Source organism: Diadema antillarum, unplaced genomic scaffold (genome assembly GCF_040938485.1).
Source record: "Diadema antillarum isolate AM-2024a unplaced genomic scaffold, OU_Dant_1.0 scf00000114, whole genome shotgun sequence".
NCBI classification, from domain to species: domain Eukaryota; kingdom Metazoa; phylum Echinodermata; class Echinoidea; order Diadematoida; family Diadematidae; genus Diadema; species Diadema antillarum.
This window is the reverse complement of record NW_027271003.1, coordinates 4,608,563-4,632,822: the sequence shown is the minus strand read 5'-3', so window position 1 is coordinate 4,632,822 and position 24,260 is coordinate 4,608,563. Positions and strand designations below refer to the sequence as shown.

General features: G+C 36.4%; 1 protein-coding gene across 1 annotated transcript; it reads left to right on the top strand.

The window, feature by feature from the left end:
* Window positions 1–1,528: 1,528 nt before the first annotated feature.
* On the top strand, window positions 1,529–22,804 carry LOC139719787 (uncharacterized). The gene is made up of 8 exons (XM_071631171.1): window positions 1,529–1,665; window positions 9,292–9,349; window positions 10,355–10,463; window positions 11,196–11,234; window positions 12,601–12,642; window positions 13,830–13,897; window positions 14,764–14,908; window positions 16,697–22,804. The coding sequence occupies exons 3-8, from the start codon at window positions 10,374–10,376 to the stop codon at window positions 17,573–17,575; spliced, it is 1,263 nt and encodes a 420-aa protein (XP_071487272.1). The 5' UTR covers window positions 1,529–1,665; window positions 9,292–9,349; window positions 10,355–10,373; the 3' UTR covers window positions 17,576–22,804.
* The last annotated feature ends 1,456 nt before the right edge of the window (window positions 22,805–24,260 follow it).

Genomic DNA, 24,260 nt, shown 5'->3' with positions numbered 1-24,260 from the left:
ATTGTATCCTATGGCTATAATAAACAGTGCTTAACATTTCTGTTAGATATAAATATCTTTACTTTTTGCTTGGTAATCATGATGTTGCGTATTACCAACTGACGAGCATATGTGTGGTAATGCATGAAAGTGGCCCATTATGTTTTGGTTATGTGCATGTTGATGACTGTATTTCCTCTGTAGACCGAGAGGTTGGCATTATACAGTAGTTGCAAAGTTGTGCATGCCTTTATAGCTGCGTGCGTGACATTATTTTTCCCAGAAAATGCTTCCACTGCGTGTTGATGTGTTCGTTCAAAAGATACTCCCCCACTCAGAAATGTGCAGACATTTTTAAGGTTGTCTGTTTGCCAGTCCTCTCGTCCCAAAATGGCGATTAAAAAAGATAAAACCCGCTCAATAAATTGTCTTGTTAATAAGCCCCTGTTTGTACATAAGGAGTGCATGAGATGATTGGTTACAGATTTTGGGGCAAAATTCCTCTAGGTCAAAGTCATTGAATTGTGGTTACAATTACAGTGTGGTATTCTCAGCTGTTACTTCATCTACGAATATCCAGTGTTTATTCACTGTGGTGGGAAGAGTGAGAGTAAATGTTTTGCGTTCATAGAGTGATGAAAGGTGCAAGGCCACTGCACCTAGTACATGTACACAGTGATGATGCACACGCGGAATGAGCGCTGAGATACTAGAAGATACTTTCCTGAAAAGAGCCACGTTTATTTTCCTATAACTTTTTTCCTGGAGAACTCGTAAGTAATTCACCCATTACTTCAGCCAGGAATTGTTAATGATGTGTCGAAGTAGAAGCACATGCAGGCTAGAAATAAGTTGACAATAATTTGCTTTTACATCATAGGTACAAAATGACATGTTCATGGATGTGAAACTGTCGAAACCCCACAAACCGACAAAAAATGCATAAATGTTTGGGTCTGTTTTCCTGCAAATAAAAGTTCAAGTCTCGTCCGTATATACAGTGTATTATCAGTGTATTTTTAGTGATTGTTTTAAACCAATGGGACTGTTTCAAATTGCATCATGTACAACATCAAAATGCAAAAAGTTCTCACTGTTGGAGGGGGACATCCCACTCCCCCCCCCCCCCCCCCCCCCCAAGATCAAATCTTGGCTACACCGGTGCTCATTATGGATACTAATCGTTTTCCATGGACTGGTCAAAGCAGGCAAGCGCCGATGGGACTTATTATTGAAGACACTGACCTGTTTAGCAAAGTGCATGTACTTGTTACTTTTTCTTGCATTTTACACTGCAGTTTGCAACCCTTAGGCCCATAAATTTAATAGAAATGAAAAAAGAAGAGAAAGATTCTGCGGAATTATATTTAATGCACTTTTACTGGCACGTGTATGCCACCTGATCACTTCCTGTTATACACGTGTTGGTGGATATACTTCATCATCCTGCAAAATCAAGTTCAAAGTTCATGTTATGTAAACATGCGAGAATATGCGAACTGCTTTCGTGCCACACACATCATACATCATACACTCGTGCATACAGCCTCTTTGTGTCCGTGCCAATACAATGACTAGGGTAGAATCGTGGATATTATTGGTATACCTGGCAATGTTTTGGTAGTGATAACAGAGCGACCCTTTTGGAGAGCAGTGCATAGACATGATCTGGTGTGGTTATCCTGGGTAAATATTATGATTATTTTATTGTTATTATCGTTATTGCCTCTACACTAATAATAAAGCTTACAAAGTAAAGCACATGTAGGGATAACATTTCTATTTCACGTATATTACACAACTGTCTTCTAGTTTCTACGTGTACTTTGAGTTGCGACTGACACGTCAGGAAAAAAATCTTTTAACGTTGTAAACTGGACTTGGCATTTGTTCTTAAAGGCATTGTTTACCATTGGGAGCAGTGATTAAAGAATGTTCGAGTTGTCACATTTGATGCATCAGTTGTATCACAAAGCACCATACCATGAAAAAAAAATGATTAGCACTAAGTAAAGCTTCAAATATAAGGAGATTTTATAATTTTTCTAACTATTCGAAACCATATCTGTATCGGAGACAGTTTAGTCTATAAACAATGTTATCATCACTATCGTTCACATTTTGTATATAACTTAACATGGATTATGAATGATTAAAATTTTTACATCATTTGTTTCTATATATCCCTAACTCGCATTTTAAAATCATTTTGAAGCGCTAAAGCTGGGTTTTTGTTTCATCTGCAAATGGTAAATACTAATGTGGTACATAATCATATCATACATAGAGCGATGTGATGCTGATAATATATCTATATATGCCCTATGATGTAAACAATGCACATACACACATATGCACGCACGCACACATGACGCGTGTTGGCAACAGCATTTATGTTCGCATTTATTATAGTCTAGGCCTATATAAATGTCCTAGTTTATGTCTAGCCAAAAATTTCTTTCATAGACAGAGAGGAAGAGAGAGATCCGAGAGAGAGAGAGAGAGAGAGAGAGAGAGAGAGAGAGGGGGGGGGAGAAAAGAACATATGTGCTACATTCTGATAATTTATGTTATGAGAAGGATGTACGGTTTGCACAGAAATGTGAATTAGATAATGGAAACATGCATACATTTTCGGGGGTTAGCATGTGTACGAGACATTGTCCCATGACGCTGATGATTGTTGCACTGTATTCTAATCATTATTTGTAAATTGTGCGATGGGATATTCCTGCACCATTCAGACTAATCTGCAAACATTATGTATGTCTTTGTCTATACAGAAACTTTCGTGTTCTTTGTAGTGCAAAAGCTAAAAAAACGTATCGCACCTTGCCAGATATAACGTACCCATTGCCGCAGCTTTTATCACATTGAAGTCCTTGTCATGTAGACTAACAGTCACGTTCTTTGTCAAGGGGAGGCTGGGTCAATACAACGGATATCATGGTCTTTGCTCAGCTAAGTAAATCGTTAGCACAAAGGGCAGATCCATGCTGCAGCCAACACACTAGCAGGCATGGCACGGGGATTTTTCTAGACAAAATAATATCATTACGAAAGCAGTTTCGCAATCATCTGATGCTTGGGGATTTTGGTGCCTGGATACCAAGGAACCAGTTTCATGATCATGTTACATCATAGATAAATGCCACAGATGAAAAATGACCTAATTGGTGGTAACGTCAAGGGTAAACGTCAAGGGTAAACCCATCGGTCAATATAACAGACTTTAAAATGTCTGGGGTAAAAATGTAAAGTTTAACAAATTTCGAAAAATGTCTGGTGTGAGTTAAAGATTTAGCTGGGGGATTCTTCCACAGTTAACTTGTTAAAGGTGTTGAACGAAACATCTCGGGTGAAAAACTTCAGTGGTTGAAACTGAAGGGTTGCAAGTGTACAATGTAATGCATTTAGATTTCCGAAGTACATTACAGGTATAACTGTCGGTGTTTAATATGTCATGTATTGGAAAATAAGAATCAAAGTATCAGTGATGAAATTGTCGAGGAAAAAATGATGGTTAAAATTTCAATGTTAAGAATTAAACTAAAGGAAATATGAGAGATATGAATACCAGGAAAAAAATATCTGATAAGTCAGCAGCATAAAACTGTCAGGGGAATAGGATGTCAGCGAATATTGTCGGAGAAAAAAATCTAGAGGACAAAACACAAGCTGTAGAACGTCATGTTTCAATAAAGCCTTTCACCTCTGCCCTTTTCCCGAAACTTTTTACCTCTTGACAATTTCACCTTGTCCCCCCCCCCCTTAAACAAAAAATACTGGAGATATTTTCACCTCTGATCTTTTGCATATCTACTGTACAAGAACCGTCTTGCAGAAATTAGCAAAAAATAACCGTCTTGCAGAAATTAGCAAAACTTCAAAATGTCATAACTTTTCATACTATTTCAGTCAAATTTTTACTGTTGAACTCGTAAGACTTTACTCTATTCTTTATCAAACTAAGTTACCCCGTTCCTTACTGAATTCTGAAATCCCTATATTGACGTAATACACATATCACCAGGTTCCCATGTGGAAAGGGTTATATTGGAACTGGATTTCCCCTTTATGGATATGAATTCAGTGCAGTCTATGGAAGTAATTCTGTTGTCTATCACACGTTGGGTTACAGGTGTATACCCTGTTTCACGCTGGGCGACTACGTAGAGAAAACGGCTGACGATAGACTAATGTAATGTTGACGTCATTAAATCTATAGCTAACATTGCACTGGAATTTCAACTTCTGGAGCTCTCGCACTTTGTTTAGAACAACTACTTCAACTCGTTGACAAAGTTGACGTTTTTTACCGAAACAGAGCTGTAAGTTTGAACAAATTTACATTTTAATTGATTCACATGTATTATACTAATCTACATGAGCAGAGATACAACTCATATGAGAACATGATTGCGTTTATAGACTTGTTGATGCGATGGTGTATACAGTACAGGAACACAGTGCTATTGTCCTGTGTACGCAATGGTATGCATACATTATTCGCCAATACACATTATATATGCTGTTGTCTGATATGTATCATATCAGTTAGCCGCCATTTTGTTATTTCGCTCTTAAAACGGGGATTTTTAAAACCTGTTTTGACACCAAGCCGAAGTACAGTTTTCAAAAATCATTGCAAAGGTACGACAACCGTGAGAGAATTCTATCACATTTTGGCTTTGCCATGGACAAGGCTTGGCATCTGATGACCATTGCTGTCACTTATCAATCATATTTTTGTTTTCTCTTTTTCTCTCACAAAACTGTTCCTTAAATTTCTTGTAATTGTCCTATTTTGATTAAACTCGATTATTTCTTCTGGTTTAGCTCCATGCATTACCAACATTACCTTGAAAATAGAATTAAATTTCTAAATATCCAAGTATCCTATATTACTACCTTTTATTTACAACGTGTAGGAAGGCGAGACTTGCAATGTAGTATTTACGCAAGTTACCTTTTTTATTCCTGACTTAATAGAGATACTGTTGTTACAAATATAAGGTCTATTGATCTATTTATATTTTCTGGCATTATAGTGTCAATGCATACGTTATAATCAAAGCTATTTCGACTCCTCCCAGGCCCAAGGGAGAGGAGAGGGAGGGGGGCACATTGATTAATGTATCACCGTCATATTTGGCACACGGGTAGAGTAACTCATAATGTTTTGAGGCCGCTTTTTACCAAAATGAAAAGAAATACATCGGATATAAGCTAATCTCATGTTTTGTCTATATATTTCTTCATCCCAAGTATATTATGTTTTGATTTCATATCAATCATTGTTTTATTTGCCACAAACAAAAGCCATGTCAGCCCTCACTATTTGTTTTGGTTGAAATTTTACAAGGTCATTACATGGGGGCCCTTTTCATTGCAATAATCAAAAAAACGCTTATGAGACCTATAATGCATGGTTTGGAATAGGTACATGATATTTGACCTATGTGTCAAATTTCATATTTCCATAATATTGGAATTTGGAGTTTGCAGATCGATAATATGTTAAACAAAATATATGTAATGATACTACAGACAAACCTCTTTTGAAAATGATACAAATAAAAAGGGCAGTCTTTAGCAAATATTATATTTTCAACATATCTATTTGTCATGTAAAAATGAAGGAAATAATAAGAAGACCATTTTAGAGTAATTCGCGACCATAATATTACTTTGCATTTTGGTCCTTCATGAAATTACAGCCAAGAGAACCCCCATTTAATTCATTATTATAATTATTCTTAACAGAAATTGGAACAGTAAAAGCTTGCAAAATCTGACGGATTTGTTTGTCCGTTTACGGTTGCCATGGCAATCAGCAATATCAGACATATCTAAATTATATTTCAAAATATTTACTATAAGATTTTAGAAAAAGTCACCAAATTTGGTTGAAATTGGGTAAAGGGGGTAGGAGTGGCAAATGAAAATACGGTAGGGGCCACAATGTGTCTCTCCCTTGGGCTTTATAGGGTTAACTCAGGTTTACTATACCAGTAATGAAAACTGTGGCTAACAAGCCATTAGTCAGATTATTAAGTTGATATGCTATTCCAAGGGTTTGAAGAAAATGCAGATTTTGCGTATCATATGTGTTATCAGCATGATGATAAGTTATTGATCACTGGATGACATTGTGAGGGTGAATGCATTTTAAACCATGAAAACTCAATGAAAACACGGAAATACAGTAAGTCATATGGTTAGTGTTAGTGTAATCTTCATCACTGATGTTCTCTGACATCTTGCTGATGATACATTGAAACCGTAATTATGATAACCACAGCATTACGAGCATCTCATTATCCTGTCTTAATATCATGTTCTAATCTTTGAAAACTAGGTGTTTTGTAAAAATAATATTAAGTAACTTTCGTTAACAACTTACAAGATAAATATTATTGCTGCTAGATTGATCTGTTGATGCAAAAAAAAGTCAAGCTTATATCTTTTTGAAATTTGTACATTCAGTTTCGATAAATGCTCCCCAAAGAAAACAAAAAGTGAGAAGCTCCCCTACAGAATGGAAGACAATTCGTAAATCTGATATAACGAGACAGTGTGTCACCAACATGAAATTGACTGTGATTTTTTTTAAAGGACAGTATTGCGATTTTGTCTATTCCTGGACATTAGGTACTGATAAAATTATCTCGCAAAATATTGTAAACCATGTTCAGTTTCTATTCGTGTTTATGAATATGGCATACATATTATGTGCAGCAGAAAAGACCTTACTGAATCATTGGTCATCAGTTGATAGCCAGTAGCACATTTTGATTCTTGGCAATCTTAGAGATGATTATTGCTCGGTCATGTCGGTGGTTTGGGGAAACAGACCTTGTCAAATTACAACGAACCCAGAACAGATATGCAAGACTGGTTCCAAATGCGGATTACTCAGCTGCCAAAGAAACTCTTTTGAATACACTTGGGTGGCAAAGTGTCAACGGTAGAATCAACTACCAGTATTGTATTTCTGTTTTCAAGATACTTAAAGACTTAGCACCGTATTACCTGAATGATCTTGCCTAAAAACGTCCTATATATTATGTCACCCCCCATTGTACTCTAAATCCACTGTTCATTCCAAAGCCCAATACCGAATTTAAAAATAACGATCCTTTTCTTTCATAGCACCCAGTATTTACAACAAACTCCCAGACCATATTCGAAAGGCAACAGCACTCATCTCTTTTAAGACCCAAATACAATCAATCAACTACTAAGTGCAGATTTAACGCAAATTCTGGTTTATCTTCTCACACTTTTGCCCATGGACCAACTGAAGCCACGACTGTTATGTAGTATCTCGTTCTGTTATGAGCTTTAATAGTTTAATTGTTTCTGTTTGTTTTTTCCCCTGTTTAGATGTTATCGTGTTTTACTTGGTAGATTTCGATTTTCATGCAATTACTTTTTGTTTGTTTACACTTATGCAAATATATGTTCCGATGTGTAATTGTATATTTACATTAACAGGGCTCTTTTGAAAGCAGGCCTTTTGGCTCTAAAAAGACTACCCTGTTTTTAAAGAAGACTGAATGAATAAATAAATAAATAGAAATAAATAAATAAATGAATAAATAAATTCAGTAAGCAGTGGTCATGAACTATGCCACTTTACTGTACATAAAAGCGATATGATACTTTCAACTTTTTTTTTCCTCCTTTGCCTCATCTGAGGATTTATTCAGGATTCCATTCAAAATACACAATCAAAATAATATCATAACGATGTCACATGAAAGTGATAAAAACACAATCGTGCATTAGATGTTCAACAATTCGTTATTAATAATTGAAGAGTTTGTTCGCAAAAACCGATAAGTCCATATTTGCCAAATGGAGATATTTGCGATTAAAGGTCAAGAAAAATAGAGAGAATAATAAGAAAATGTTTGCTTCTTTTGACCATAACTTCAAAAATGTACATTTATATGTAGTGACCAATATATCATTTAAAAGGTATTATTTTGTTCTTTATGACAGAGCTTCAAAATCTTCAACAATGGACATCGGTTTTTGCAAACAAACTCTTCAATTGTTCATTTTTCCTTAGTGTTCTCTATGTTTCATGTAACATTGTATTTCTCTTCTCGTTCTAATTTCTCTCATAAACACATACTTTAAAGAACAGCTTCTTTTATCATTGCTGGTTTCATTCATTTTCAAAATAAGCTTATAAATACTCCAAAATGCTATTGTCAAAAATAAACTAACTGATTCTTGCACTTTATTTTCAACAAATGTGAAACGTTGATATTTGTTACTGTTGCATGGTATACATCTTGTAACAAACTCCATACGTATAGAAAAAGCAACAACATTTCGTTAAGTTTGCATTCAATGAAGGCATGAACGATGTCCTCTTTTACGTTGCAGTTCGGGCACAAATCACTATAACTTAAACCCCATTTGAATAGATTACTTCTCACTGGCAATGAATTATACAACAATTTCAAATTATATTCTCGTAATTTGTTTTCTTTTATGTAATCTAAATTATATCTAATACACTTGCCCCAGTTAGCTTGAAAATGAAACTTGTTCTCCCAATATAAGAAACATGTAAGGGTTAAATATTTTGAAGATATCAAATTATACAAAGCCTTGCTGCTTAAATCCATAATTAAGATTACTTTTTTAAAACACACACATTTGGTATAAACAATACATTGTCTTTTCTGATATGAATTTCAACTTTTAAATTCGGAGTGAACTGTAGTTGTTTCATTAGGCGTTTTCACATCAGCCCGATGTTTCGAAATAGCGCGCTATTTTCTGACTTGGGAAATTTTCCCGATAGCGAAATAGCACGCTATTTGATAATGTGAACACAAATTAGCGCGCTAATTGTATCACTCTGATCGAGAAAATTTCTCGACTCCAACTCGGGAAATTTCTGAAATAGCGGGATAGTAGCGCGCTATTTGATAATGTGAAAACGACTCGAGAAATTAGCGCGATGAATCCCATCATGCCTAGCGTGTGTGACCCGATCGATCGAGGCAAACTTCACACAAATCATGAGGAATTTTTGAGAGGGCACACTCATTACTGATGCTGTTTGCACATATTCAGCTGTCGAATTAGCTATTTCAAAATTTTCAACTATTCGGGCTACCCCCTCTTCGGGCTGATGTGAATAAGAAATGAAATAGCGCTCTAATTCGCGATTGCGGGAAATATTTCGAGCTTGGATTTTTATCGGGCTGATGTGAAAACGCCTAATTATATTTCGTCTTTGGTGGATCGGGTGTCTTTAAATGTTTTATCTCCTGCATACTACAGACTTGATCTCATGGCTTCGCAGCTGCCTTCATCCGACATTTTCAACTTTGTTACCGTGGTAGGTTTTGGAATAAAATTGTATTAAAAATATCACTATGGAAAAATTATATACCCAAAGCTGCAACTATAAGCAATTCAAAACAGTAATGTAATGTACTGCTATACTACACTTACAAGCACATGATAATCTGGGGGCAACGATCATACACGTCGACACATAAGAGATGCAGATTCAAGAGTGGTTTATTACGCAACTTGAGTGGCAGTCTCTTTGCACTGTTAACAGTAATGTTTTTGTATTTTTCTTCTTTGTTGAGTTTATTGTATAGAGATGACCATAATGGTGTGTTTCATGAAACAAACAAACAAAAACCAACAACAGCAATTCAGATAAGATTTATGTCCACTGCTTTTTCGCTGAAACTTAGTATAATCATAATTATAATCATTGAAACAGTTGACCGAAATAAACGAATAATCTTAATACGTAAATACGTAAGTTTGAAGGCTCTTAAACAAAGGACATACACGTAATGTATTTATACGAATTGGTTGTAAGAAAGCAAAACTCAGGGGATATTGAAATGTCATTCTCTTGTTTTTGTACACATCAATTCATGACAAGAATCTTTCGCAGCAGCTTATAGATGTACAGTGACTAAACGAGTCATACAACACCAAGAAGTATATGACTAGGAGTTTCCTTAATTTCTATAGAAAACATTCAGTCCTTAAAACTCACGCTTGATGCATTTGAAACAGAAATCACCTTATCAAGCCACGTTTTGATACAATATAGTGATCTCTGCAGTCACTCTGTATAATGACTTGATTACATGTAATCTGATGTATTTTCTTAGGGCTTCCAAATTCAAGCTGTTTTGTTGGTTATGTCTATACGTAATACTATATAAATGTAAGGTTGCTTTCGTGATTTTTGGTATGATTATCCACTGCGGAATTATGGACATGTTATCATCTTATATTGGTGAGACATGTATTTTGCGGGCTTTTTTTTTTCTTTCTGTAATTTCGTTTTCTCTGCGCTCACTTCACTTTCCAGTGACAAAACCAACGGTACTATGGATCTATGCCTGGGTGAACCTGAAACTGTGGAAGCGAGTGGTGGACAACTTCAAGGAAATTTGACGTCCAGCCTTTGTCTACAGCAGGCAAGTGACCATTAGACTCAGAACATATTCAGTCAGATAAACGTTTTGCGTTTGCACATTGACATAATTGATATGGAATGTGCTTCATATCATCACTGTGAGCTTGCGAGATAGACTCAATGGCAGTGAAGTTGTGCCTACCCCCAAAAATGGAATGTTTCATAAGGACTGAACGTACATATACATTGGGAATGTAATTTACCAGCGATATCAACGTTCTGTCAAGGGTGTCATTTGCGTCTTAAAGCAGTACTAAAACAACTAACAAACTTGCATGAGTGTATTCCATAATATACTCACTTATCTCTTTTCTAACAAATTAATCCAGCTATTACGGTGAACACAGCCAAAAAAAAAACTACTATGGTCCACAATTTCAAATTGTATTGTGTATTTATCTTCAATTCTTATACGAATAACTGTTCTTACACCATGACATTAAATTATAGACACACCGTGTAATGTCCCAAGCAATTCATTAAAAAAAACCAAATAAACAAACGAGTCAAAACATTTTTGACATCTCCACTGTAAGGTGCATAATATCGAAAGTCAAGACGTGATACAAACGTCAATTAGGTGTCATGTACTTTACAACTTTACGATAATACTGAAATGTGAATTAGGCATGTCCGATATATCCGATGCAATATACTTTACATTGATTTTCCTATAAAAGTTATGACACATCCCATACTTAATTTCTTTCATCTTCTCTGGTGTCACTTTCAGGAATTACCTTGGAATATCCTCGATCCTTGGACAGATGAGGTAAGTAGTTATATTGCGTCAATTTATTACGTGACTTTTAATTACAAAGTAACCAAAAAATCCATAAGAATTGCCTGTACTCGCTATTTTTCCTAGTACTGTGGTGGTGTGTATGGTACTGTAACCTACTTAGCCTGAAAACCAAAAGAACCCCCTTTTACGATTTATATCACAGCATTGCATATTTTGGCATGGTGGACTTCTTACAGCTTTTTTATTTTGTTTATGAAGTGCTAATTGTGGATCCTTGAAATAATTTCATGTTATTCATGCCTTCTTTGTACAAACCCAAAGCTGGGAGGTCGATACCCTTAATGTAAAGTAAAAATATCATGTATAAAATATAACATCGGGGTTTACTTGAACTATGAAATCGTCTCTAATGTTTGTGCTATGCTTTGGCACCTCATATTGATGGATATCATGAGTATTTGACATAATGCTAAAGCTATAAAAGTTCATCTCAATAAGTCATGCTATATGTAGGAGGACAATTTTTGTTTTTAATTTCCTGCTTCAACAATATTTTTGTATTCCAGTGGCGGATCGGGGGGGGGGGGGGGGGGGCGAACCGATCGCGCGGCCCACTTTATTAAATAAAAGAAATAAAAAAAAATGCAAGGGGCGAATAAAAGCCCCCCTTTAATTTTTGAAAGAAAAAATGAAACATGGAAGTGGTACGAAAGACAGAAAAACATTTTTGGCACCCCCCTCCTTTACGGAATTCCTGAATCCGCCCCTGTATTCGGTAACTTTATAGAATGGGCCACTACCATACCGATCTCAATATTTTATTCTGGTAATAGCGTGTGTAGGGCAAAGTGGACCTACCTACTATGTCCGCGTCATTTAATGTTGGTTTGTGGTACAATGCCGTGCACTATTGCAGAATTTATACAAAAGTAGAATTATCTGGAGTTCCTATTGTCTATCCATTCTTTACAGAAATAACAGTGAAGAAAAGCTTAGTTAAATTCATTAATCGTATTAATAACAATATATTCCACATTCCCCTTAATTCAAACTTTAATTGTACGTTTGTTTCCTGAAGTTTGACAGTATTTTGACATATCATCATACATTGTCTAATTTGGTCGTTTGCTAGTTCTGTTTTGTTTACCTAAGATTTATATACTTTCTCATTGAGTGGCATATTATTTGCGGGCGTTGATATTTTGAGTTCTGCTTGGACGGTTGGTATGAAAATTGATACTCTAATTGTAAATGATAAAAAAAGGAAATTAGGACGAAAATGCAGCACGGATGTATGCATAGCATGTAATCCTCGTAAGGCAAAATCGTATTAGTTTTGGTTTGTAATGAATCAAATGATATTCATATCATTTTCAAACCACCTCAATTCCAGGAACAAGTACACAAGTGGATACCTTCCCCTTTAGAAAGAGAGGTATGTACACTATTATCTTCTGAAAATTAAATGGCTGTGGGAATACGTTCATGTCCACGACTTGACGCCAAGGAGGTATTATATAATTATAATCATAATTATAATTATAATATCTCCTTGGTGTCAAATAGCAGCCAAGATCATACTATTCGTCTTCGAGTTAATGTTAAACGTATCGAAAAGATTATGGCTCTGCTTAATGATTATGATGTCTCTGAATAACTTAACAAGGATGTGGAAATGTCCAAGATTTGGTCACGTGTAAAAAAAAAATGAATCGAAATATCCCGTACAAACCAATGAATTTAAGTTTTGACGTCCAGAAATAATAAGTTTAAAACAAAAGATCGGTATCACTTACAAACCTATATTTTGCTACGTAGGTACATAATTGTTTTTAAAAAAAAATCGTGAAATCACGGGGAACTATCTGAGATCTGATTCATGTCCCGACACAGCATTCCAGCATTTTGTGTAGACTGAGAGGAAGTGATTAAGTATCTACCGGTAAATTATGTCAATAATGCCCTAACAAGGCATAATTTTTCCTGTATGTTGCAGGGTATAATGATAGCTCTTATAGTTTTGTGGCAAGACCGTATGACTTGTCAGACTTTCATGCGATTCTGGACAGATTTATGTAATTTAAAAGCAAAACACCCCTTAACGCTTTGACATTTTTTTTTTACCTGATCTCTGCCTTACAATGAAATACAAAAGTGTATCACACAGACATGACACGCGTTGCAAAATGAATTCAGCTTTGAACCTTTTTTACCAAAGACCCGAGGATCCAGACGAAAGACCTTAGATGGGGTCCTAATTGGTTACCATAATTATAATCAATTTTTTTCTAATTTTGTGAAACTTGCGTACATTTTCCTACGTTTCTTCATATCAGGATAATTAGCCAGCTTGTACATGCCACTTTACTAAAACTACGAGGGATTTCTTTTCGTTTCAATACAGGTGGAAGGGAAGGCTTGCTGCATTTCATGATTTTCACTTTCTCTTAGTATTTGTCAGTGTGGGAAAACTATAGTATCGGATACCTTGTGACTAATGATAACATCATACAGTTCCACTTGCAACCTATTCATTGTGTAAGAGTATTTTCATGGATGACAATGTGTACATCTTTTGTTTTCATGCACTAAATGAACAATCTTTTGCTGCTCTTAATACAGTCTCTGTGTCTTGACTCCAACACTGAATACGCTCCAAAGAATCAAGAGGAAACTTCAAGAGACTGCAGGTGTGTGCTCTCGCTGAAAAAAATAAAGAAGTCTGTAGCTTTCTAATCATAACATACATAAAATCAAAGGAGTGAAAATGATCAGCATCGTCTGAAAAAAACCCAAACAAACAAAAAACTGTAAGTCAGATTGCATTACACCGTCAGAGAACTTGTAATGATTTGTCAATATTCTTTGAGGATGTCAACTATTTTTAAAATCTTCAAATGATATTTGTTTGCAGTCTTACTAAGTAAAACAATATTTGAACTGTAAATGACATTGCGCTTATGGTATAATACCTTGTTTACCTGATCAATAGGGTATGTGTCGTGATATCATATTTATGTGAATGATGCAATTTAATTTGATTATGATATTGACTTTTTTTCGTAAGAAAATTTCACTCTCATATTACCTTGTGCTGTTAAAGACAGCACATCCTACACTCTCTATCATGTAACAGGCTTTATTTGGTAAGCATTTATACTCACATTTCTGATGCACTGCTCTCATACATAGGGCTATCAAGCCGTCAAGAATATCTACTGTCAAACGTATAATATACTTCAAAATATCTTACTTCTATAGCCCGAAAAGAAAGAAGCAATGATGGACATCTGGAAGTTCTTACATGTTTCAGAAATGCTTACTTTTCGCAGTATATTTTGCTCTCTTTTTTTGGGGGGGGGGGGAAGGGAGGCAAAAGTAATTCAGGTGTCAGGAAAAAATAGTTTTTCCCACATGATATCATTTTCTACACATTTCTATTACCGGAAATTTTTTTTTCCCGAATATATGTATTTCTAGCCCTCAAAATATTCCAATGTGTTTGCAAGGTCGACATCTCTGATGCTTAACTTAATGACCTAATGTCATTTTACAGGACTGTGAATACCGGAGATGGAGATCCTGCCATTAACCTATCTGAGCAATCATCGCAGAGAGGTGACCTTACTACTGAAAGAGAAGTGCACACAGAAGATAACACTCGACAAGCAGCTGGCCATAAATATCACTTAGAATCGATGGTAAACAAACAGTTGTAAAGAAGTAATCATAGTGTTAATTATGTATAAGAAGCTATATTCCTATTGTCATGATTGATGATGTCGCAACGCCTTTACACTCAGGAAAACGCGTGTCATTTCAGATGCTGCCATCATACAAACAGGACAAGATCTGGAGTATTTTATGCAAAACTGTCAGTCACGTGCTTTTAGAAATAACACAAAAAACAACAACATACCAACACTCATAAACATAAAAAAAAACGTTTTAGGGCAAGTCAACTTATAATTTGTATATTAAAACAAAATAAGCAAATTTCTCTTGCGGTAACTAGTACCACTGGATTTCATGTGCTAGATACAAAATCATTGCTTAAGGTGGTAATGCTTTCTTGGTAGAATCAAAGGCTAGAATGCATCAATAACATCATAATCAAAACCTAAGGTCAAAAGAAAAGGAAAGCTCTGGATATTTACTGTAAGTTATAGTTTTTAGCTCACCTGAGCCGAAGGCTCAAGTGAGCTATTGCGATCGCTCTTCGTCCGGCGTCCGTCAAGCGTCGTGCGTCGTCCGTCGTGCGTCGTCCGTCGTGCGTAAACGTTTTACATTTTCATCTTCTTCTTGAGAACCCCATGACCGATTTTCACCAAACTTGGCAGGTGGCGTCCCTAGGGGTACAGTATCTCAATTTGTTCAAATGGGCACCATGGCCCACCTGGGGACCCCAGGGGGCCCAAACCCCCTAAGATTAAGGAATCTTTAAAAATCTTCTTCTCTAGAACCAGAAGTGATAGGGCTTAATTAATACTATGAGTTAGTACATTGATGACTGCAGTTTCAAGTTTGTTCATGGGGGAATCAGGGGTGCCCCCCCCCCCCCCCCTTGGGACCCAGGAGAGGGGGGTGGGGAGGGCTCCTAATGGGGCCTAAATTGTACATTTTCATCTTCACTTTGAGATCCCCATGTCTGATTTTCACCAAACTTGGTAGGTAGCATCCCGAGGGGGATAGGATCTCAATTTGTTCAAATGGGCACCATGGCCCACCATGGCCAAACCTCGTAACATTAAGGAATCTTTAAAAATCTTCTCTAGAACCAGAAGTGATAGGGCTAAGATAATACTATGAGTTAGTACATTGAACATTGATGACTGTAGTTTCAAGTTTGTTCATGGGATTGGCGGAATCATCAAGGAGAGGGTATGGGGATGGGTCCTAATGGAGCTTGAATTGTACATTTTCATCTTCTTTTTGAAAACCTCATGATGAATTTTGACCAAACTTGGTAGGTAGCGTCCCTAGGGGGATAGAATCTCAATTCCTTCAAATGGGCACCATGTCCCTCTTGGGGGCCCCTAGGGGGTCCACATCCCCCCCCCCCACATTAAGGAATATTTAAAATCTTCTACTCTAGAACCAGAAATGATAAAGCAAAGTTAATACCATGAGTTTGTAAATTGATGACTTTAGTTCCAAGTTTGTTCATTGCAGATCCAGGGCTGCCTGCCCCCCCCCCAACCCTGGAGTTGAGGGGGGTGGGGGATCCATATATGCAGACCTAAGTTTCCAATGTTCTCCGGTAAGAGTGTGCAAGAATGCATGGAAGGTGAAATTGCGATACTCAGGTGAGCGCGTGACCCCCGGGTCTCTTGTTATAAAGAGCATCTCACAGCATCAAAGAACATGGCTTTAAACTACTTTCTTAGACATGCAAGTAATGTGAAATGTGAAGAAGAAGACTTCATACGTTGTTATCTCGATGTGGTAAAAATAAATTGTCATTCTTCCAATAAATCACTACATTGCAGCTGAGCCACGATCTGCTGTCTTGGATGCTGCTGCTGTTGACTATCCAGATATTTCTGCTTCCGGGCTCTTCTGCTGCTTCAGTGGACAACAACATTGAACTGAAGCAAGGGTCACCAGGCAGCTTCATACTCGCCTTTCCCTGGACTCCTAATGATGACAGCTCTTCTTACTTTACAGTGGCGCTCGTACCAGATCAACCTTTTTATACGTCGGTGCACCAATCACTTGATCCAGCTGGTTTGCGGTCAAAATCTCAATTTGACCGTTTCACCATCAGTATCATGAAAACAGAGGGTGAAATGCACGTGTCAATTGAGATAACAATTGTCTCCTCAGAAGATGGAGGGGTGTACACTGTGACAATAGTATCATATCGTAACGGCATATACAACTATTCCCCGATAATCAGAACAGAGGTTGACGTGTACCCCCCAATTGGCAGAGCCGAGTGCACCACACACAAGCATGGCAGAGTAGTATACTGCCAAGCCGCTGCCGGCAGAAATACCAATCTTATTTGCCATCAGAATGGAGTCAAACTCCGCCATCAAGCAGAAATATACTATGATGGCTATTCCGTTCACGGTTGGTTTTTAAACCAGTTAAAGAACAGTTCCATTTACTGTTGCTCTCATGCTAACAACACAGAGATTGATTTGAACACATGCCAGGACTTTGTTTGGCATCCACGAGCACCAAAAATGCAAAATCGCCAGGTTACCCATGCTAATAATAATTTCCCTGTAACCACGGGTGAGCCCGGTCAAGACTACTTCAGTAGAACGTCTGATTCCGGTTCTCTACATGGCAAAACGGTGGTAGCTAACATCCTACTTGGGCTATGGTGTGTTTGGTGTACCTTTGGATTTGCCAAGTGAACTTATCTGTTAACGTCGGTGTGCATGATATCATGAGACCATAATGTGATCGTGCATCACAAAACCAACAAAAATGTGCACCCCTTATTTTTATTTTATTTTTTTTTTTACATGAGGACTCAAAAAAGGTGAAACACGTCGACCTAGTCATTTTTCAGTTTTTCCTTATTTTCTGAAAGAGCTATTCTTCTTCTACATTATGCCCACATTTCGGATCATAACGTGAATGGGAAAGTGTGATTTCTATAGTTTTCTACAACTTTTTTTTAAAGCGATGAGATCAGGTTTATCTTAGAGGCACCTTGTCATTTCGGGTGCACGTCACTAGACCGACACCCAAGAGTCATACAGCTCACAAGTCATACAGCCCACGAGTCATACAGCTTACAAGTCATACAGCCCATGATACTAGGCCAACAAGGCCCACGAGACCGACACATTACGCGCCGTGCACGTTGTATCTGTCGAACTCGGGGGCTTTTTTTAATTAGTGTCGAACTCATGGGCTTTATTTGCCTAGTGCCGAACTCATGGGCTGTATGACTCGTGAGCTGTATGACTCATGGACCTGTTTTTAATGTCGAACTCGTGGGCTGTATAACTCGTGGGTGTCGGTCTAGTGGGATGACCCCGTCATTTCTTGAAAATCCTGTGGACACTTTTCACTTTCAACTCAATATTGAAAGGATAATGCTATTGCTTTGGAAGTGTGCCTTTATCATAAATAAAATGTGCTAATAGAGCATGATTAATTTAAGATTGATCTGATAATTTCTTCATTGTTGATGCTCCAGTGGTTTACATTATTTTTTTTTTTTTTGGTCCCATTTATTGCACAGCCAGCGCTGCAGCATGGCTTGGTAAATATTTGGCGCTTGAATAGACCCTGTACTTCAAAGACGCTTTTCTCAGTTTACACTTTCCAGAGTTTTTGCTCTTTTTCCAAATTGTAAATATGTTAGGCCAGGGAGGTGCGCTCTTACCTCCCTGATTATACATCGTTTTGAGGCTTAGAGGCTGCTCTTTCATAATCTGCCCTTAAACTAAAATTCATGTCTGGCAACTTTTTGTTCATTTTTTTTTTTTTTAATTCAGGCTCACATATGTGACTGTACTTCACAATACTGCCAAAAATGTCTTACATAAAGATTCAATTCAAACAGTTCTCCCTATAGTCATTTTTAGTTCTTTATCATTTTCTGGAACATCAGTTCGTCCCCTTTGCATTTATTGACCGCATAATACGTGTTCAATTATTATAATAATGTGTATAGACATACACGTCTTTCACATATAATTATAGTACCATGTATTTCTATCTTTTTTTTTGTTTTTTCTGGAACACTCCTTTTATTCATTTATTTTCTTTTTTTGGGGAGAGGGGTGTGGGTGGGGATTAACTTAGGCTTTCTGGGATTCACAAACTCCTTTACACATTCTTTACATTACAATGTATCCTGTTACGTCCTGACTTAAAAAAAAATGTCTTGGTATTTTTTTTTTCAATTGCCTTCTGATGAATGATCATGCGGAGCTTAAAGCTTCAAACACGAAGCATGATAAAACAGTGATGTTGAAGCAGGATTACTTCGTTGACGAGGAGTTCCAGACCTGCGAGTTTTGTGAGTTAGAATGATAATAAAGAATGCATGTTTGTTTTGTTTTTGAAATAAACACAACAGTGGAGCTTTGATCAAAACGAATAAAGATGATTAGAAGTTAACCGGTTCCCTTCGGGAACCTGGTTGCCTGTGTATTAAGTCAATAGGGATTAAAAAATTAAGTATCGAACGGGTTAAAAATAATGATTTTTCTTCTTTTTTTTTTGAACGCCAAATCTCAATAAGTAAATGTGCGAGCTGATGATGTCATCCCGTGGCAACTTGCCACGTGAAGCTTTGGATGCGAAACCTTACATTTTCCATTTTCCATTTCGTTGTTGTTGTTCAAATGAATTTTTACCCCAGTCTCAAACACTTGTACATCGATCTGATGTTATTCACTCATGGTGAATATAACTGTATGTTTGACACTTTTATATCAGAAAAGTAATTCCAATCATTTTTTATGCGTAATCAACTCAAAAAGAATAATCAATTGAAGATACTCAGAGTTGGAGGCAGCATCAGCTAATACATATGCATATTCATGCGAACTGTTTTGAAGATTTTTTAATCTATTTTCAAATATTTTGTGAGGTTTAGAACCTTGAATTATTTTCCGATTTTGATGGAATTACAACTATTGTGCTTCTTATGATTTGACTCTTTCTTCTCGGACCAAGTTTAAACAAATGTGGCATCCGTTTTATTTTGTTTTCTCCATTTTTTTTCATATTAGACATTAGCTGATGATAATGCTTATGGCCTTGGTGAGTGATGAGTGTATTACAAATTATATTCATAATTTGTACGATCATAAAATGAAACTTGATGGAATTCCATTTTCTTTGCTCAATTTTCTACTAAGAAAATACTCATTCTGCTCAGGTTTTGTGTTTGCGTTTGTAAAAAAAAAACAACAACTTAAGATTTAATCACGTTCTTCTTTTAGCTGAGTTTTCATGAAACCTTTCCCGTGATGCGCATCTGTACTAACTAATTTCAGGGCAACTTAAACGTTAAGATTAGCTCTATTCGAAGAAAATTCAGGTTTGAAAGAGTGAAGTATGACAAGGTAATTACTTTGTAAGATTTATTTTTTGATATCATTAGCCCTCTCTAGTTTATTTCATGATAATGTACAAGATTGGGCATATTTACGTCAATCGTCAATGGAACAGATTATGAATGGAGGGTCATTAAATAATCGCAAAATCTGGAATGTAAAGAGGAATGACATAGTAGGGGAGAGTTTCACTTACCTCCCTTTCCTGAAAATGCTCGTTAGATTTAACTTCAGAAGTTTAGCCTGATATTGCTACATTGATGGAATATATCTTGTTATATCGACGGGGACCATGTCTAAACTAGAGTCCTCAATGGGACCTCCAGAACCCTTCCAAAACCCTTCCAAATCTCAAACAAGTGTAGTTAATCTTCAAGTGTACTTTCTCTAGGACACTATAATGTCATAGAGTTATTACAGACTGATTTTGTATCTGAGTTTCAATTGAGTAGAATCTGACCGATAATACTATCCTTGTGTTGTTAAAACGGTCACTCATGATGACTGTATGTTTGTAAATGATTATGATGTCATGGCTAGGATATAAGGCTATGCCTTTTTTTTTGGCTGTATATAATTTTTTTTTTTTTATAAATATTCCATATATCTTTGTAGAAAGCATTTGAACATGGAGATCTTAAACGACATTTTGTGTATTATGGAATAAGAGTACTTCAAAGCGTAGAACTTAGGCTAGACATCTTTGACACTGGTTGCATGTGGCACCATAGCTTAAAGTCTAGATGTCCACGCTGTTAAAAGGCTGTAAATACATGCAAAGGTTCTTGGTTGTTGTTGTTTGGTGCATTTTAGTTAATGTCATGATTTTCTGTAAAGAAAATATAATCGCGTCGAGACAATTTATAGTGGCTCCATCAAATGTTGGTTCTATTTTTATTTTTTTTTTTGTGGAGGGGGGTGTAGTGGAAAAGAAGGCAAGGAGGAAAAACTTGCAATATCCGGATAGGCTCTCCCCACTTGGTAGCTTGCTATACGTCAAACTCGTTGCCTTTACTGTATGTTTGTAAATATGATGTCATGGCTAGGAATGTAGCATATGAAGCTATACAATGACATTTTTTTTTTTTGCTGTACATAAGAAACTTTGCATTAGCATTCCATATATCTTTGCATTAGGAAGCACATAGACATGGAGATCTTAAACAACATTGTGTGTATTGTGGAATAAGAGCACGTCAAGCACTGGTTGCATTTGGCACCATAGCTTAAAGTCTAGATGTCCACACTGTTAAAAGGCTGTAAATACATGCAAAGGTTGTTGTGTATATCCACAAAGTAGGGGTTTTATGCATTTTAGTTTATCTTTCATCCTTTTGCACATTATCTTGTCTTTCACTCTTTATTAAACATAGTTAACCCTCTTTGATTATAATACATTCATAGATGATAGCCGTTTCGTTAAAGGGGACCTCCGGATGATTTTCAGACTTTTACATTTGAACAACTATAAATCAGCTAAACCGAGTACATAGTTTCAGAATTTATAGTGATTGGGATGAGCAATGAGAATGTTTTCAAAATGTATAACAAATTGCCACGAACAAGGATGATGACATGGCAGCCTCACCATAAGAATGCATGAGTTGGGGCTCACGGAAGCAGAACAAAAGAAGAAGGCATGCATATAGATTCTTCACATGTGAACTTGTTGAGCAAGTGGTATTGTAATGGAATTGCACTGCTACATTTCTGAAATATATGAGGCTCTGATGTCATCAACACTGTTCAGTGTAATTTGTTTAAGATTTTCAATTTTTTGGTTTCTTTGCTCAAGGACCACAACAAATTCCACGAATCTATACATGGAGCTGTTGATTTATGTACTACATGATGTGAAATTATGAAAATCGTCCGGAATGCCCCTTTAATAGGCCTACTCGATATTTTGGCAGTTTGTCGTTTGCAGCAATAGGTTTTCTTAAAATGGTGAATCTCGTTGCCTTTGTCAGCATTTCTAGGGTTTACTCAACTTCAGTTTTCGCTCTTCCATCCTGTACCGGGACCTGGTCCTTCTTTCTTTCTTTTTTTTTTGTTCACACTTTGTAATCACACATAACTAAATATTTAACCCAGTTCGTGACGTTCAATGCTGTCGTAATATGTGATCTTGTTTCCTTTTTATGCGTAACTTTAGTTTGAAAGACTGAAAACAAGAAAAGCAAGAATTAAATGTACAAAGTTCTTAAATTCTCATTTGTCCTAAATGAAAATTCGTTGTTGTAAAAGAATGGTGTTAAGAGTACAGTTACTATAGGCCTAAAGAAGGTGGTGATTACGTTTAATAGTATACCAGTACAACTGAGCAAAAGAGAAATATTTCGGCTGGCTATTTCATGATAGGTTTCATATACGTAGTTTACATATTAGCTAATCAAGGACTGTAACAATTAATACTTGCTTGTGTTTTATATTTCCTAAAGCCATCACTTATCATCTGCGTAAATATTGTAGCTTCACTTTGTTAGTTGTACCGAGCGCATGTTTTGAATAAAATAACAGCTCTTTATACTTACTCATGATTCTAAACGTGTGTTTCTTTGCATGCAGCGTGTCCTCGTCACCAAGTATTTTATCATCCAGGCGAATCCCGATAACGAAATTCCATAAAAACAGACACTAGTAATTGACACATACTCAATACACACTTACAGAGTTGCGCACGGTTGCTTTATATACACTGTTAGACACCACTTGATAGACGGCAGAGTCGTCTTGTTTCTGTGTTTGTGTGTATACTTATGTCATTTGACTTATACTTTATAATATACTTTTTTCTTCATTTGGTATTGAACCATCTGATGCCCGACGATTTAGTAGTGTGAATACTTAGCTTATCTGTGGACGTACAATGTGAAAATATAGATATGAAGAAGGAGAGAGAGAGAGAGAAGGGGGGAGGAATAAAGGGGAAAGAGGACGTTCTAGTCGTGTATTTCGTTATTTTACAAAGTATATTTCCACATTATTGTATAGATGGTTATTTTTGTTGATGCGGTCGTGACATCAAAAATTACTTAAAATTATTAGCCATTTGTAGGAAACTGTACAGGGCTTACTGCAATTAATTAATCAATTTCTGAATTTAGGACGGAAATCGAGGGAACAACAATGCAAGTGGCATATCATTTATTTATCTATACCTGTATATATATATATATAACGAAGAATCAAGAAATAAACTAGTAATGCATTATCTTGCCAATAGAGAATGAGTTAATTGCACTCAAATTTTCTGTGGCCTCAACCCTTTCAGGAGTCTCGACGGGAAATAACGGTACCAAAACAAAAATTGAACAATAGTTCAGTTTGTGTAACAAATTCATTCCCTATTGGCAAAATAATGCATTACTAGTTTATTTCTCAAGTCTTGTTTATATTGGAGCCATATATGAATTCTCAACGTGTTGGTACATAATATACATGTACACAAATTATAGATAGATAAATAGATACATACATACATACATACATACATACATGAATATAGAAATGAATAAATGCATGTATTATATCACAGCATAATACATGGACGCACATAAGTTAGAGCTGAATGAATGAATAATCCCAGCACCCCGTGACTCCCAGTGGCCAGCAAGGAACACGAGGAAAATATTTTGGAGAATAATGTAGTCATGGTGTAATAAAGCAGTCAATCAGTGCATATCACATCAATGAGGTAGAACATAACCTCTCTCCTTGCCAGAGAAGTTTTTAATTACATGTGTTTATTGTACATACTCCGTATCATAATCATAAAAACAGGCAAGCACATTTGCTTACACAGACGCATCACAAGGCAACAAGCTGTTCTGAAACGTCTTCGGTATTTGTAGGAGAAAAAAACTAACAAACACGCATTTACTACAATGAACGTAATTTCGCACATGCTTACATTGTTATGCTATAGGGAAGACCAGCGATTGTCTGAAAAAGGGGGGGGGGGGTGGTTTGGAAGGTTATATTGCACATTATATTACACATGACCTATATCATATCA